Source organism: Indicator indicator, chromosome 16, assembly GCF_027791375.1.
Source record: "Indicator indicator isolate 239-I01 chromosome 16, UM_Iind_1.1, whole genome shotgun sequence".
Lineage (NCBI taxonomy): Eukaryota > Metazoa > Chordata > Aves > Piciformes > Indicatoridae > Indicator > Indicator indicator.
Genome location: NC_072025.1, coordinates 23,990,182 through 24,005,304, shown reverse-complemented (window position 1 = coordinate 24,005,304; position 15,123 = coordinate 23,990,182). Strand labels below are relative to the sequence as shown.

General features: G+C 44.9%; 1 protein-coding gene across 1 annotated transcript in view; it reads right to left on the bottom strand.

Annotated features, from left to right (window-relative positions):
* Nucleotides 1–463: 463 nt before the first annotated feature.
* Nucleotides 464–15,123, bottom strand: part of ALDH1A3 (aldehyde dehydrogenase 1 family member A3) — a 34,788-nt gene continuing 20,128 nt past the window's right edge. The window contains exons 8-13 of the mRNA XM_054387783.1: nucleotides 12,001–12,103; nucleotides 10,798–10,982; nucleotides 5,877–6,041; nucleotides 3,148–3,305; nucleotides 1,915–1,989; nucleotides 464–536 (exon numbers count right to left, since the gene is read on the bottom strand). Coding sequence (XP_054243758.1) covers nucleotides 464–536; nucleotides 1,915–1,989; nucleotides 3,148–3,305; nucleotides 5,877–6,041; nucleotides 10,798–10,982; nucleotides 12,001–12,103 — 759 coding nt within the window. The remainder of the gene's footprint in view (nucleotides 537–1,914; nucleotides 1,990–3,147; nucleotides 3,306–5,876; nucleotides 6,042–10,797; nucleotides 10,983–12,000; nucleotides 12,104–15,123) is intronic.

Below are 15,123 nucleotides of genomic sequence, written 5' to 3'. Positions count from 1 at the left end.
CACTTCCAAACTCCAGCTGCAGTCTTCACACAAACTCTACCAACTTCAGTCAAGTTGTATTAACCTTACCAGTCATGTCCATCTTTGCCAGGTGAAACCTCTGTGCATCTGAAGGTGTTTAACAGTCATGCCAATGGCACCAGAAGTCTCTCTAACGTGCTGTCCATGTCCACGTCCTTCAGGGGTACAGTTTGAAAGCAGACGTCCTGCAAACACTGTGCCTGGTGACAGGTAGCAGACAGATGCACAGCCAGGGACTTGTCCCGTATAAGTGTGTGCTATGCTGCCAGCAGGGTCACTTAGTTTTTGAAGAGCCAGTGGACAAAATGGAGTCAAAGTAGATTCAGTGTCCCTAGAGGAATAAAGTCAAGTGTTCCCATTTTCCTTCCTACCCCTCCCCCTTGCTCTGAACACATCCCCCATGTGTCACATTCAGAGTGTCAGCATTTTAGGCCTCCTAGTTTCACGAACTCTTCTGGGAGAGTTTAATGGTGACTGTTTTCACTTCAGTATATTCTGCCAAAGCGTATTCACCGCTGGAAAAGAAGAGAGAGGAGGGAAAGGGACAAACAATGGTAGCATGTTACTGTATGTCGCTAAGGTAAGAGAGTTCTGTACAAGTGCATTTTAGGCTCTGCTTGACAGTTACTGTAAATGATATCAGGCCATTAAAACCAGATATGAACTGACTTAATACCAGCTATCAAATTGGGCACCGCTTCTAATAACCGCTAAGCACACACACCCAAGTACACACAGCTACCTCCTGTTGTAAAAGGAGCACGGAATGGCCACAGTAACCCACAAGATGACACCTTGTGTCAGCTGAGCAAAGACCAAGTACTATTGTGAGAACCCACAGAGGAAACATCCACAGAAACATAGTTATCAGTGCTTAGACAGCAATTAAAGTTCCTTTTTCTCTGGAAGTAAGCTTCTCTCTGCAAGGCACTATATAGTCAAGAGGGTATAGATGCTCCAGAAATGCAGGCCCCACCACTGCTTGTGTCTTGGTTGGTAGAAGCTGGCTCTATTCCCATGCCTTGCCCAAGGGACAAACCTCTGACATGCTTTAATTAGCCAGGCAATCAGGCAAAGTAAACCATAAGATCTCAATATATATGTCTTGTTTGAGAATTCATTCATTGGCTGTGCTTAGCCAGTGAGGCATCTGAATATCTCAGAGCAGATGCACCAGGACAGCTACTGGGAATAGTTCCTGGAAATAAATCTGGCTTTTGAAAGAAAAAGTCTATGAGATTCCTCTGATGAGTCATCTGAATGGCGTAATAAAACTAGGCTCTCTCCTATACAAGAAGAAAGTTAAGATGTAAGCCAGTTTCTCATCTCTAACTTACAGAGTGACCTTGGTTTAAAAATTTCTGCATTAGTAACTTCTCAGAGCTGGAATCCCTGCAGCCATGTTGCAACAGGTCAGGCTGGAGAAGAAGGAAAGAGGGTCCTTCTGTAATTTAGTGGCAAGCTTGGAAGGTAGGAGGTAAAACAATCTAGGAAATGGTTCCTTGTTGTTCTAGCTCCAGCACTAGAAAACCAGAGGTAAGAAGAGCTGTGACTTCCCACCAGTCAAGGGAGGCCCAGGTGCTGCCATATAAAGATGGAGGAGGTTTTGGGTGCATACCAGTGTGCCAACCAAGGTGTCACACCTCTACCTTGATCTAAAAATCTAACTAGTAAGGAAGATTTCTTGCAAGTGGAATTGACTGAACTGGAGTTATCAAGAACTTGTAAAGCAGTTGAAGGTACTCCTGAAAGCATTGCTCACTTAGGTCACCTCCCAGTGCAGCACACTGCAATCCTGAAGGTTTCAAAGCAAATTCAACAACATTTTCACCAAGTCCCAATTGTTATTGGATTCACCATCCACACATAAACGAAATACTGAGCAAAACTTACAGTTCTCTGCCATTGCCTGACATTTTAAAGCCACCGAAAGGAGCCTGTGCATAGAGCGCATTGTAACAGTTGATCCTGCAATAAAACATCAATTGTAAAATGACAATTCGGTACCAAGGAGAAGAGCAAGGTGACAAGAGCAGCAATACAAGAAAAGGCTGAAATCCTTCAGTCTTCTCTTTGTATAATTTATTTACTTCAGAAATCAGATTTTAATAATAAAAATCTTCTTTTGCTACAGAGACAAAGCATTTGAGTGAGTGGTACTCAGTCTGACCTACATCTCACTTCAGAGTCTTTAAGCACTAAGACATTTAAGCTTGAGCTGGAATTTATGCTATGTTCAGAGCCATGCTTTCAATAGCCCAAGCTATTCCCTAGTCTCATGAAACACATTCTGAAAATAATGTTTACTCAGAAAGATGTCTAAACACTCACAAGCAGGCCCCACCATCCACTTCCAGATATAGAAAAATGTTGGACTGCTGTAAGCAAGTAAAACAAAAGCACTAGCCTCATTTCTACAGACAGCAGGCAGAAAAAGCTCATGCAGATACTTCCTCAGCATCTCAGTACAATCAAGTGACTGAAGAGACAGCTGTGGCTCGGTGTTGTAGGACTGCACCTTTACTGCCCTTCAAAGCCCAGCATCCTGGTTTTATGTAATTACTCAGGGCAGATTCTTCTGCTGCCAGCTCTTGAAATCAACCCTCTGTGTGCATCAAAATGAGCCATCAGGTCAAAGTCCTATCTTGAGTGGGGGGAAAAAAAAAAAGTGAAAACCAGAATTCTGGGTTTAAATGATTCTAATGATTACAGTTTGTAAGCAGGACAGCCACGTCTCTTTCTGACAGTGGCGTGATGCCATCTACTGTCCATACCGATTCGTGCAGCTCAGGCCCCAGCTAGTGCTACCTCAGGATTGTAAACGCTGCTTTTTCTACATAGAGCATTTTGAAAGACATCGAGTCTGGTGGAACTGACTACAAGCTCTACATTTTCAGACGTTTCCAAAGAACTACCTCAATTGGATGAACGAACAGTCAATTTCTCAGCACACTTCCTGGTCCTCACCACCTTATTTTGGTTGCTGCTTCTGAGCAGAATATCAGGAATTAAGCAGACTGCTAATAGATATTACCTCCAGCACTCAAATGTGATTCTGAATCATACATCCCTCTCCCCTCCTAGGAAGCAAGCTCCCAGGCCAGGCTCAGGTCCCCCACTGCTTACCAGACGGTGCCTGACTGCAGGGCCGCAGCGAGTGTTAATGCTCTGTCCAGATTCTTTGTGAACACTGCAGCAGTTAGGCCATACTCTGTGCTGTTGGCTCTTCTGATGACCTCATCTAGACTCTTGAACTTCATAATTGGCTGAACTGGCCCAAAAATCTGCACATAACCAATTAACCATTAGTACAGGAAAGCTTTTGCTAATCATGGCAGCTCTGAAGTCATCGGAATTGTTTGGGTGCTGCGATTAAAATATTACATTCTAGCCTTTGAGAAGTCACTGATAGTCTCTTAAAAGCTGCTCATTAAACTGACTTCAAAGGGAGTAGAGTAGTTAATACATGCTACGATCCAACAACTGAACAGATCATCTATAACAATCCAAGTAAGCAGAATTACATCTGGATGAGTTTCAAATGATTCTTCTTTACTCTGTTTATGACTCTCTTTTTGAGCTCAGAAGTTGAGTTTACTCAAAGTAATTAATGTATCGAGTTTACTCAAAATAATTACTGTATTTCAAGGATTGAAGGTTTCTGCATTGGCTGCAACTCTGACTTTGTCATGCTCTGCAGTTTATTTGCATGTAGTAGAGTTACCACACATGTTTCAATACAAACATGGCTCCCCAGGTTGCCAGTGTAATGGCATCCAGCACACCCAGTACCTCCCAGCTCCTGGGATGGAGCCTCTCATCAAGTTCAGTATCAAAGGCCTGTGTTTTCTTGCAATACAATAAGCCCCCAAAGGTGAAACAGTCTCACTTTCTTCTACCTTGAAGGCCAGGCTAAACAGCTTTCCTGGCTTTAGCTCATACAAGCATTTCTACATTTCTTCCTTTTGAGAGCTCCAGGTGCTCAGCTGAAGCCTTCCTCCCAGGCAACAGATGAATGTGCATTTGCAGCACAACTGCAAATGAATGGAACTGGGTAAGCTTCATGAATCGTGACCTGGTATTTGGAGTCAGGGCAGTATAAAAAGGCCTGTCATGGGACTTTCAGCTCTTACTGCCTCTATTTTTATCATGCAACTCATGCCCAGGCTGACTGATATCTTTCCTAGGCTCCTCAGAAATTCTGTGGCAGATCTGAGACATCTAAACATTTTGCCAGGAGTGAACAGTAAGCAGCCCCATAAAAGCACTGGGCTAAACCATGAAATACAAGTGGCCAACTAGACTCTGGCAACTACTCATTTTCCATCAGGGCACATGATGAAAAGTAGATTAACTTCTCTTTCAAAGGAATATCACAGGATCTAATCACATACAGTTTATGCAATTTTTCTGCATATGAGTAACGAAAGCCAGAGTATGAGATCTGCACTTTGCTAACTTCAACCATGTTTTCATACAGGAAAAAAATGGTCAGCCTCAGGGCCCTTCACCATGAGCACAGAATCTGGGATTATTTCAGACTCCAAGGCTACTTGGGAAAATTCTCCAGTGGCAGTACAGCAGGGCCATTCCTTCCCTCCTCATCTGCTTCAGGTCCCACAGTTCTTGTCCCACCTTCCTGAAATAAAGCAAATCCTTCTTTCACAAAGCATTGGAGCAAGAACACACTATAGACTGTCTTGCCACTTAGACTCCACATGTACTAGTACTGAGCAATCTCAAGTCCGCTCAGTAGGAGGAGCAGAAGAGCACACAGCACACACAACCCTCCATCTGCTGCAGTGGGAGAGCAGAACTCTGGCTTCACAGCTCAGGGCAAAGAATAGATAGAGTTTCAGGTTTTATTCCGTTCTCACAGAATCCCAGCATGGTGGGGGTTGGAAGGGACCTCTGGGGATCATCTAGCTCAAGCCCTGCTAAAGCAGGATCACCCACAGCACCTTGCCTAGGATCACAACGTCCAGATGGGTTTGGAGTCTCTCCAGAGACAACTTCTCTAGGCAGCCTGCTCCAGGGCTCCAGCACCCTCACAGAAAAGTTCTTCCTCATGTTCAGATGGAACCTCCTAGGTTCCCCTTTGTGCTTGTCATCTCTGCCCTATCACTGGGCACCACTGAAAAGTCTGGCCCCATCCTCTTGACCCCTGCTCCCTAGATATTGATCAGCATTAGTAAGATTCCCTCTCAGGCTACCCTTCTCAAGGCTAAACAGACTCAGGTCTCTCAGCCTTTCCTCCTCACTGAGGTGTTCCACTCCCCTCAGCATCTTTGTACCCTCTCTTGAATGGGGGAGCCCAGAACTGTATCCAGTATTTCAGATATGGCCTTACTAGGGCAGACTAGAGAGGAGCGTAAGCCATATGCTTGTATTTTGCATTTTATCAAGGTCTCTTGAAACATGACCCAAAAGCTTTAGGTTAGAGTTTATCTGTGATATCTGTACCTGGCTTTGTTACTGTCCAGTGAGCACACTCCTCAGGCTACTTCCCTTTTTGAAAACCAGGGAAAACAGTAAGGTATTAGAAAGGGCTGGCAAGCAGACACCTATTAATTGCACAGAAATTGCTGCTAAAACATTTTGGCAGGTTTTTGCCTGCTCTGCTCTCGTTCTCTCACATTTCCCCCCTTCCCAAGCACATGTACTCCAAACTGCATTTCATCTTGCAGACACTTCATTAGTAGGATGGATTTCAACCTTAGGCAGTTGTTAGGACACTGAATATTGTTAAATAAGTGAAATTTCTATTCTCCTCTCAAATTTTCACTGTAAACCACCACCTCCTTTTCCCCCCATGCACACCAATGCATGCAAAGGCTCAGGTGATTGTACTGTACCTCTTCTTTGGCGATACGCATGTTGTCAGTGACCTCTGAAAACACAGTGGGCTTTATAAACAGGCCTCTGTCTTCAATGGCAAGGCCCCCACACTCCAGCTTAGCCCCTTCTTTCTTCCCACTCTCTATCAGCTCCAGGATTTTATCAAACTGGTTTTGGTCAATCTGTCAGACGCAAGAAGAGAAGAAACAGAGAGCAGAAGCTCTCTCACTGTTGCAGAGACTGCAGAGTCATGCAGGGTGTGTGGCCTGGCGGGATGCATGCAGGGCACTGTCAGACTGGGTAAGTTCACACAACAGAGCATTTCTATGTGGCATGGCAGTTGCTGATATGGTGGGTTCTCTGACATGGCAGCCAGGCAGTCACTGGGCTGAAACAGAGGGCATGGGCATAGCCTGAGCCACAGGAAAACAGAAGTTGAAGTTACATCTGAGCTAACAGTTTGCTGCCATGTAGAGAGGGTCTTTCCACTTTCATTTCCTCCACATTCTGGAGCTCACTTCACTCCAGCTCTGGAACTTACTGACTTTCTCCATGCACTGATTGAGTTCAGGAGCACCATGAGAACTTGAGATAGTTTGTGCTGGACTTATAACCTCCACCAGTTCAACAAGATACCTGACCAGTATCAGAGTCAGTGCAAGGCAGGGAGAATCAGGGAGAACAATCAAGTTGACTCTGCAGCTTAACCCACAGCTGTGGGTCCCCAGCCAGAAGAGCCCAGCAAGCACATGCAGCAGTGTGCTGCAGGTGCTGTCAGGTTCCAACCAAACACGGGGCTGTTCACGTGATGCATAATTAGGAGATGAAACACCTCACCACAGCACTCTGCAGATGGTAATAGATTTATGGAGATGTTTGGAAAAAAGTAAAACTAACAAAAACCTCAACAGATTCATCAAGGTGACTAATTGGACAACTCCTCCCACTGGTTCAAAGGGCCCTGGCAGCCTGGGAGGTTGTTCTGAATGCCAGGTATCCCCAGATGCTTGTACTGGTTCAATCTATGTCCCCAGGCATCTGTTTTTATTTCAGCAGGGCCAATTGCCAGTTGGGACTGTTTACATGGAGTGTTCCACACTCCACTCCTCCAGATTACAGCCTGTATCCTGTCCCTGGCTAATCCTGGCCACATGTAATCCAATTTTCATCCTTTTAGACAAACATCAAAGCTTCAGGAGGGTGTCCTTGGGGTACACAGTGAAAACAGAACAGCACATCTCCTGCCACACAGATGTGCATATCCCATGGACTGTGGACAGCTTTTGCTAAGTGCTCATCTTCTCTCACATGTTAAAATGCTGCTCAAGAAAACATGAAAGGTGTTCCTGCAGAAGGAAATGTGTGCCCTCATGCAGGATATGAAGTGTCACACAGTGCCTTTGGCAGGTGTCACACGTATTGTCTGTTTGTCTGGTTGCTTAGTTGCCAAAGAAAAGCTCTACAAGTGCTTTCCATCATGGCATGTCTGTGATCCAGACCAATCCAGTTCATCCACTTCACATCACAGAAAACAAACCAAGGATATTTATACAGCTGTAACTTGTTGCAAGGTAAACTATAGTTAGATGAAAAGACACTGGGGAAAGAAAACATTTGTAAAAATGACATGCAAGGGTGGAACTGTTTGTCACTGTAACCAGAGTTTGTAAGGCTTGTTTAAATTCTGTCCCCTACTCCACTATTATTTATGGCTCCAGCACTGACTTCTATTAAAAACACATGATCTGGTAGAGCCAATTCTACTATTTGTCCATCTGATTCAAAAGAAAAGAAGGCTTCTAACAATCACTGCAATGCTGAAAATCTGATAACCTTCAAATCTTCCTGCCTTGCTTTACCTAAGACAAGACTGCAAGGATCAGTCTTTCCTTTTCCAAACCTATCCTTTGTAATCCTACAGAATAACTCCGCAACTGTGCCCAGCAGACAGCTGAATAAAGACTCTTCTCACTTCCATATTTTACTTTCGTGCTTAAATCCTAAAATATACAAATGTTCATAGTCTAAGGAAAATACCATCTTAAAAATCAAACAATAGCTTTTAGGCTGAACAACTACTGGCTGGCAAGTGCCACGAGACAGCCTTAGTGCTTGTTTTATTCCTGTAGATCAGGTCTAACAGTCCACAAATCCCAGTGTTTGGGGTTCTGCAATAACAAAACTAGCCTAGTCTTATTCTAAGCTATTCCCTGTTCCAGTCCACCAGGACTCCGCTCTCTGCTGTTCACAGCTGTCTAATGGGATGGTTAACCAGTTTACCATCTGTTCAGTTTGACTTTATTGCTTCCTGTGATACACCTCACAGGAATCTGCAGTTACAAAATGCCCTTGGTCTGCATTTGAGGTTGGCACTCTACTCAAATAGTCCTGAGTACCCCTCAGGTTTCTCGTGGTGTCCTTTGACTTCCAGCCAGCTAACACACGTGAGTTTTGGAGAAGTCTCATCAGAAGCATGCCTCATGTCTGTTTAAATTTGATCTAATTTTGATCAGAGCAGTGCAGTTTATACCAGCATAACCCAATACTGCTGCTGGCACAGTCTTTTCCCCACCCCCATGCCATGAGCATCCATGCCAGTGCACAGTAAAGCACACCAGGGAAGTGACCTGAGTAAAACCTTTCTTACTTGCTTCCCAAAAGGCTGGATTAGACCTGAATCAGCCAGTTCCTCAATCTATTCTCAACTGCAAGTGCAATATAGGAGCAAGCAGCTGAACACAGGACCACCTTTCCAGGACTAGCTTGCGTCAAGTTCATGTGGCACAGTATTGTCTGTCGCCTCATGCCGTCCAGCACCAGGTTGTCTCAGCAGCTACTTAAAGCACTGTGCTCAGACATGGCGTAGCTTGGTTTCATAAGCACTAGGCTCAGTCTGGACTGCAGAGGCTCTCCTGGTTTATGATTTCTGAACTCTTTCAAAGTTGCATGTCCTGTTGTCTGGCTACAAGCACTTGGAGCTGATGTAAGGATAAAAAGATTTTGAGTTACAACCACTGTCAGCTCTGACTTCTTCCACTGTTGACTTCTAAGCCAGTGATCATCCCAGAACTGGTCTACCCAGCAGCATGTGGCCATTTTTGCAGTGCTGACCCACACAGAAGAACAAAAGCAACAACCTGGATCTGAAGCAACTGAGGCCTCACAGGGAGAGATAAAGAAGTGGAAGACATTATTTTTCCTGATGATTCTTCCCTTGTCTATCAGTTCAAGATAAAAACATTTGCACAGTGGAGCAGGTTCCTTCAGGAACAGAAGAAATTTTGGAAGCTTCATCTTTGTCCACCTTTGTGGACAGGTGTGACTCTTTGCTACTTTTGAGGGTGTTTTAAGCCCTTGTGACACTGCACATTTCTCTTTTGCTTGAATTTCTGTGTGTGGCATCTTACAGCCTAGGCTCCAATGAGCAAGCAACCATCACTGCAGAGGAAGTGGTTGTTCCTTTGTTCTGGCAGCCACAGGAAAGATTTGGCATTAACAGTTTCCTCCTACTCTCTCAATACCTTTCCATCTTGGACTTGACAGCTGCATGCACATAAGGCCAGATGTGTGTTTTTGGGTTTGCCATCTCTACCAGCTACAAGTGTAACAAGTAAACCAGAACAGGGAAGGAAGACAGATGGACCAGACTTAAAATACGACCAGATGCTGCCCTTCTGACTGTTACCCTTAGTTATAACTCTGTATGTAAAGAGTCTCCCTTAAGCCACAGCAGAGACACCATGGGATGGTGCTCTGCCACAGCGCTCTCAGGGAACTGCTCTGACAGCCAAGCAAGAGCTGGCAGAATGGATGAACTGAAAGAAGCAGCTCAGTTCCATGTGTTCTGCTCACCCTTTCAAGCCTCACAACTACTCCTTATGATTTCAGGGCTGTTGTATTAAAATAACCCCACAAAACCCAAACCTGAAAAGCTGATAGCCCTTATCAGAAGAGAAGAGCAGACTTTGAAATGGTTTGAGGGTCATCTTATCTCTGCTGAAGCATGTTCCAGCATGGGATTATTTTTTTACAAGTGCTGATAAGTTTGCAATCTTTTTCTAGGCAAGTTACTGGGTTAGATGTAGCCCCAGCATGAACAGGGGATGTACATCATCTTATTCCCCAGGCATGAGGACATGCAGTGGGCTTTTGCCATGCATGAATCATGCAAATGGGCCTAGACCCAGATAAGGGGAGGCAGATGTCCTCACAGCCATCCCTTCTCTGAGGGTTCCTACACAGCATTGAGGAAGAAAAACTCAAGAGTGCAGTACTGAGAACAGGAGGCTTAGGCTATAGATTTCTGTGGTTCCACCTTTATTTTTGATAGCAAACAGTGGCCCTGTTAGAAGATCTGACCCAAGCATCATCGTCCTCCACAGCTCTCCACCACAGCTCAGATTGCTTCAGAGTGAGAAAAATAGGAGGAAGGCTCTGGAAGCATCAACGAGGCTGATTGTGATAGCAGCTTGGCATGGTTCTTCTCCCTAATTCAGCTGAAACTTCTCTAAAGGATCAGAAAGGAAGCAGAATAAGAGAGAGAAAGTGGTGCTCAGGAGTCTCTGGGCTCTGTAACTACTTGTCATCCACCATGCAGCCAAGTAGCTGAATGGCCCTTTCCAGAGCTGCACTCTTCTGTACTGTGCTTTTGCTCACTGCAACATGCTTTGTATTACTGTACCAGGGAGACAGCCCCTTCCATAAAGCTGGATCAGAAGTGAATTAAATACATTTGTGTTTAAAAAAAATTACAACATAACATTTCAACAGTTGTGATTAATTGATATTTAAAATAGAGAGCAAAATAAAGCCATGATACATTACTCACCCCTCGGCACTTCTGCTGGGACCATACTCGCGAGGATAATGTTTACACAAGGAAAATTAAACAAGAATACAAGCAAAACCCAAACAATAAGTGTTCTCAGGCACGGTTACCTGGGGCCCTTGTTCAGTTCTGGCATCAAAGGGGTCTCCGACTAGTCGCTTGGTGGCGTACTCCACGCTGCGCCTGACGAACTCAGGGTAGATCTGCTCCTCCACGAAGACTCGCGAGGCAGCCGTGCAGCACTGCCCTTGGTTGAAGAACACACCCTGATGGGCACACTCCACTGCCAAGTCCACTGCCACACAGCCCGGGAGGCAAAAGTGTTACCACATGCACAGTTTCGGCTTTCCAGTGTTCCCAGACTTGTTTTTCCCTTTTTTTGAAAGCCTCCTTACAAAATGCTGACAGTGGCCACACCCATAGAAGGCTCTCTACTGCCCTCAAACCAGATCTCTTATTTTCACCCCTCTTCCTGCCTTTTGTCTCAGGGTCTGGTTTGTCATAGCTCCTGATAATCTCTTCCACAAAGACTCACTGAGGGCAGTAACCAGCTTTTCTTGCTGTGGGAATTCAGATGTGATTCCTGGATACCATGCACTGGTTCCTGAAGACTTGTTCCAGCAGTGGTTGTTCAGAAAGCAGCATGCCCTGCTGTTGTAGAGCCAGCTCAGACCAGGGCTTGCGATGCTCATTACTAGCAGAGGGCACAAGTACCTCTGCCTTTCAACCTCTGCTCTGCTGTGCTGTGCAGGACAGTGGAGAGTACTTTCCTCAAGCCAAAGAGGATTTTCCAATTACTTTGATGGGCACAGGTTACATATCTCCTAGACCTACTCAGTAATACCACAAAGTCACAATGGAACATGTGACAGGAGTCCTGCAGACTCCCAGGGCAGAGGTGCAAGTTGCATTAGATCAGGTCCTACAAAACTTTCCTGTCAAAAGAATGCCTGCAGAGGGGTTGCATTGTAGGAAACTGCTTTTCCCACTGCTTGGCTCAGGCTCTGCAGCACTGCCAACAAAGAGGAAAGCACCACCACAGCAGAAACACCCAAATGCAAGCTGGATCTGCAACTTCAGCATTCCCAGGGAAGGCAACAGTATGATGGGTCTGCTTGTTTGCCATGGGAATGGTCCATATGCTGAGCAAGGGGTGCAGCGAAGCAGAACTGCACCTTGCTCTTGGACAGCCCCTTTGGGGCAGTCCACTGGCAAACACCAGCCCTGCTGGCTGCCAAAGGCCAGCAGAGACACACAGAAAGCACCACATTCAGAGTCCCTTACAGCAAATAAAGCCAGCAGCCAATACTTACAGTCTGCATCTGCACACACAATGCAGGGGTTTTTCCCTCCAAGCTCTAATGTCACCCTTTTGAGGTTGCTTTTAGAAGCAGCTTCCTTGATCAGTTTTCCAACCTGTGGCATTGAAATACAAAGAGGACATGAGCTGTTTCCACTGAAATCTTGTGATGCTAACAAGGATAGAAGAGCCCGGTGGGTTGCTGAAGCAGGCAGAAGTCTGGGAGAACACACTTTAAAAGCTTGAATTTCCTACTTCTGTGATGTGATGGGTCAAAAACAGCCTGAGAACTGTTTAGTTTAGGCAGATCTGAAAGGGCAATCTATGTGGGAGAGCTACAGGGTGATGTTACCTGCTACCAGAGATGCAGAACAAGGCATTTCCCACCCAGTGCAAGCTACAACAGAACAACACCAGCAGTTGGTGGGGCCCCAAGGTTTACAAGTTTAAAACACTCAGCTTAGAGTGGATCTTGCCAAGGCAATGACAAGAACTCACTGTTCCTATCTGTTCCCACTCCCACACCAGAAAGCCAGGTAGTTCTTGACCTTTAGGAGAAAACTCTTCTGACAGTTTACGCTGAGCTGCTCCACACACACAAATAACTGAGACATCTTCCTTCCAAGGCAGTGCCTCAAGATGTCAAGAGAAAGTCCAGCTAGCTCTGCTGTGGCACTTTCTGCTCAGGAACCTGACCACCTGGTAGAATTTATCTGACCACCCTCCCCTGAAGGGAAGGATTTACTCTACTTCAATTAAATTCTGACAGCAATGTCAAACTAAGAGCTTTTGTCCCCACACAGAAAAATTGCTTCATATCAGATGTTTCCACCAAATTCTGACTGTGCTATTTCTTTTTTACATTGGTAACACTAAATCAGCAATTTCTCTTTCCATTACCAAAAAAAAAAAATAAAAAAATAAAAAAATTCCTTGCAAGAACAGCATAAATGCAGCATCAGAATCATTTACTGATCTAATTTTGTTAGAAACAGTGTGAGAGAAAACTGCTTGGGAGCTTCAATTGCTAAGGCAGGTTATTTTTTTTCCAGATGTGATCTTATGTTTGAATGTCCTCAGTGTGCAACTGCTTTTCTTATATGTTGTCTTTGCACATGGTAATCTTAACTTCATTTCTGCCCCAAAATCCTCTTGCCCTGGAGTGGGGCTGTGACCAAAGAAAGCACAGGGCAGCTGGATGGCAGTTACAGATCTGCATTTCTCATGGCTCGCCTTGGTAACTTGAGCAAGACTCCTGAACCTGGCAGTACAGATCATTTCTAGCCCTCAGCAGCCTAGTCCTAGAGACAGCAAAACATCAGTGATGCATCATGCTGCAGACACACAGAACTTTGCAAGAGGCATTACTACAAGCTAGCTGGCCAAAGAGAAGTTAAACTAAAGGAAAGGAAGAAATCTGGAAGGGAAAATTCTCCTGGAGGTTAAGATTAGTATTTCCAGGCTGGCACTTAGCCTAAGATGGGGCTTATAAAACTAAGTCAAAATGTATTTTGAATTAGCTTCACTTTCTCACTCAGAAGCAGTAGCATTAGGCTGCAAATTCTGCAGAGATGCAGCTGAACTCACAGATGGGTGGAGAGGGAAGAAAACACTTATAAATTACACATGCATTAGCAAAAAATCTGTCTCCCTTGGTGTTTCCTGCACACCCATGGATTAAGAAGACAAGCACAATGTCTATGTTGTTTTGGCCACAGGCTCCAGCAACTGAGATTTTCCTTCTGCCCTAATCCACTGGATACTGCTTTTTCATTAAAAACCCAAACAGATCCATGTGGGCTGGATGAGTCTGTAAGTTCTACTGTGGTCACACAAACAGCACCTAACCTGGGCCAAAAGGCTCTGATCTAGGATTTGGAGAGAAGCATGTCACTGGGCACACTCATAGATTAGACCAACTAGCAAGAGAATAAAAGCTGACTGTGAACTTTATTTGATTGTGTTTATGTTTGTTTCCATGATCCCTAGACAAAAAGGGAGGCTTAATAACACTTTCTCCTGTGGGACCAGGGAAGCAACCAGTGTGCACACAAAGCCACTAGATGGTACTGTTGTTAAATGCAGCAGCTTTTGAGCGTTCAGAGAGCTACCTTTACAGACCAAAAACTATTCAAGGCAGGTTGTCATTGCAATTATGCAACTAGATTACACTCTGCAGTATTGAGGATAGACATAGGAGTGGATTAATTTGGCCAGTTCTCAGCAAGGACAATGTTACTCAAGGAAGTAAAAGGGCTGTATTTGCCCCTACTGCAGCCATTGGGGTCAGTGTTTTCATCCCTTGGACACTGCCCCTCTTCAGAGGGTGTATAAATATATTGCAAGAAAAACCATGAGCAGCAATTGGAAATATGTTCCTATTTCTAAGGAGGCTTTTGTTTGAGAATTTTCAGTAGTGATTACTGGAGAACCAATATATTTGCATGCCACAGCCGTGCTCAATCACATGGACTAGGCCATACCGTGTGCTCTTTTCCCCCATATGAGCGTGGCTGTAGGTGTCTGATAGCACAGAGGTCTCAGTTCCACCCCTCTCATAAGCAAGACAGTCATAGCTATTTACAGGGGAAAAAAAAAATAAATAGAAGTGCTTTACTGTGCAGGCCTCAAAAGAAGCTCCAATGTTAATCCCATCCACGTCAGCAGAAGCAGCCTTGGGCACCAGGCCATGTTTTTATTTAAGTCATAGTTCCTCAGAGGTAACTAAAGCAGAGGAAGCATTGTTCAGGGCTCTGACTGACATGTTTTCCAGTTGCACACACTGGCAGGGCAGGACTGGCAGGTAAATATGCCCAGAAGCTCCATCAGGTCAATGACATGACCTTAAGTCACTGCCAGCCTCTCCTGCAGACTGCCCTGCCTCATGTCAGAGCATCTATTACTCACACTTCTTACAGCAATGTGGTGGTTTGGCAAAACCCACCTTACAGAGATGTCGGATTATCACAAGCACAAGGACCTGAATTAGACAAATCCCAAACCAGCTGAAAAATGCTGTCACGTGGAACGTGAAGGGAACTGGTACTGGGGATACAGAAACCATCGACATTTCACTGGTCCAGTCTCATGTGGGTGGCAGTTTGAGAGGAGAATGAAGAGAGAGAGTAGATGTTTT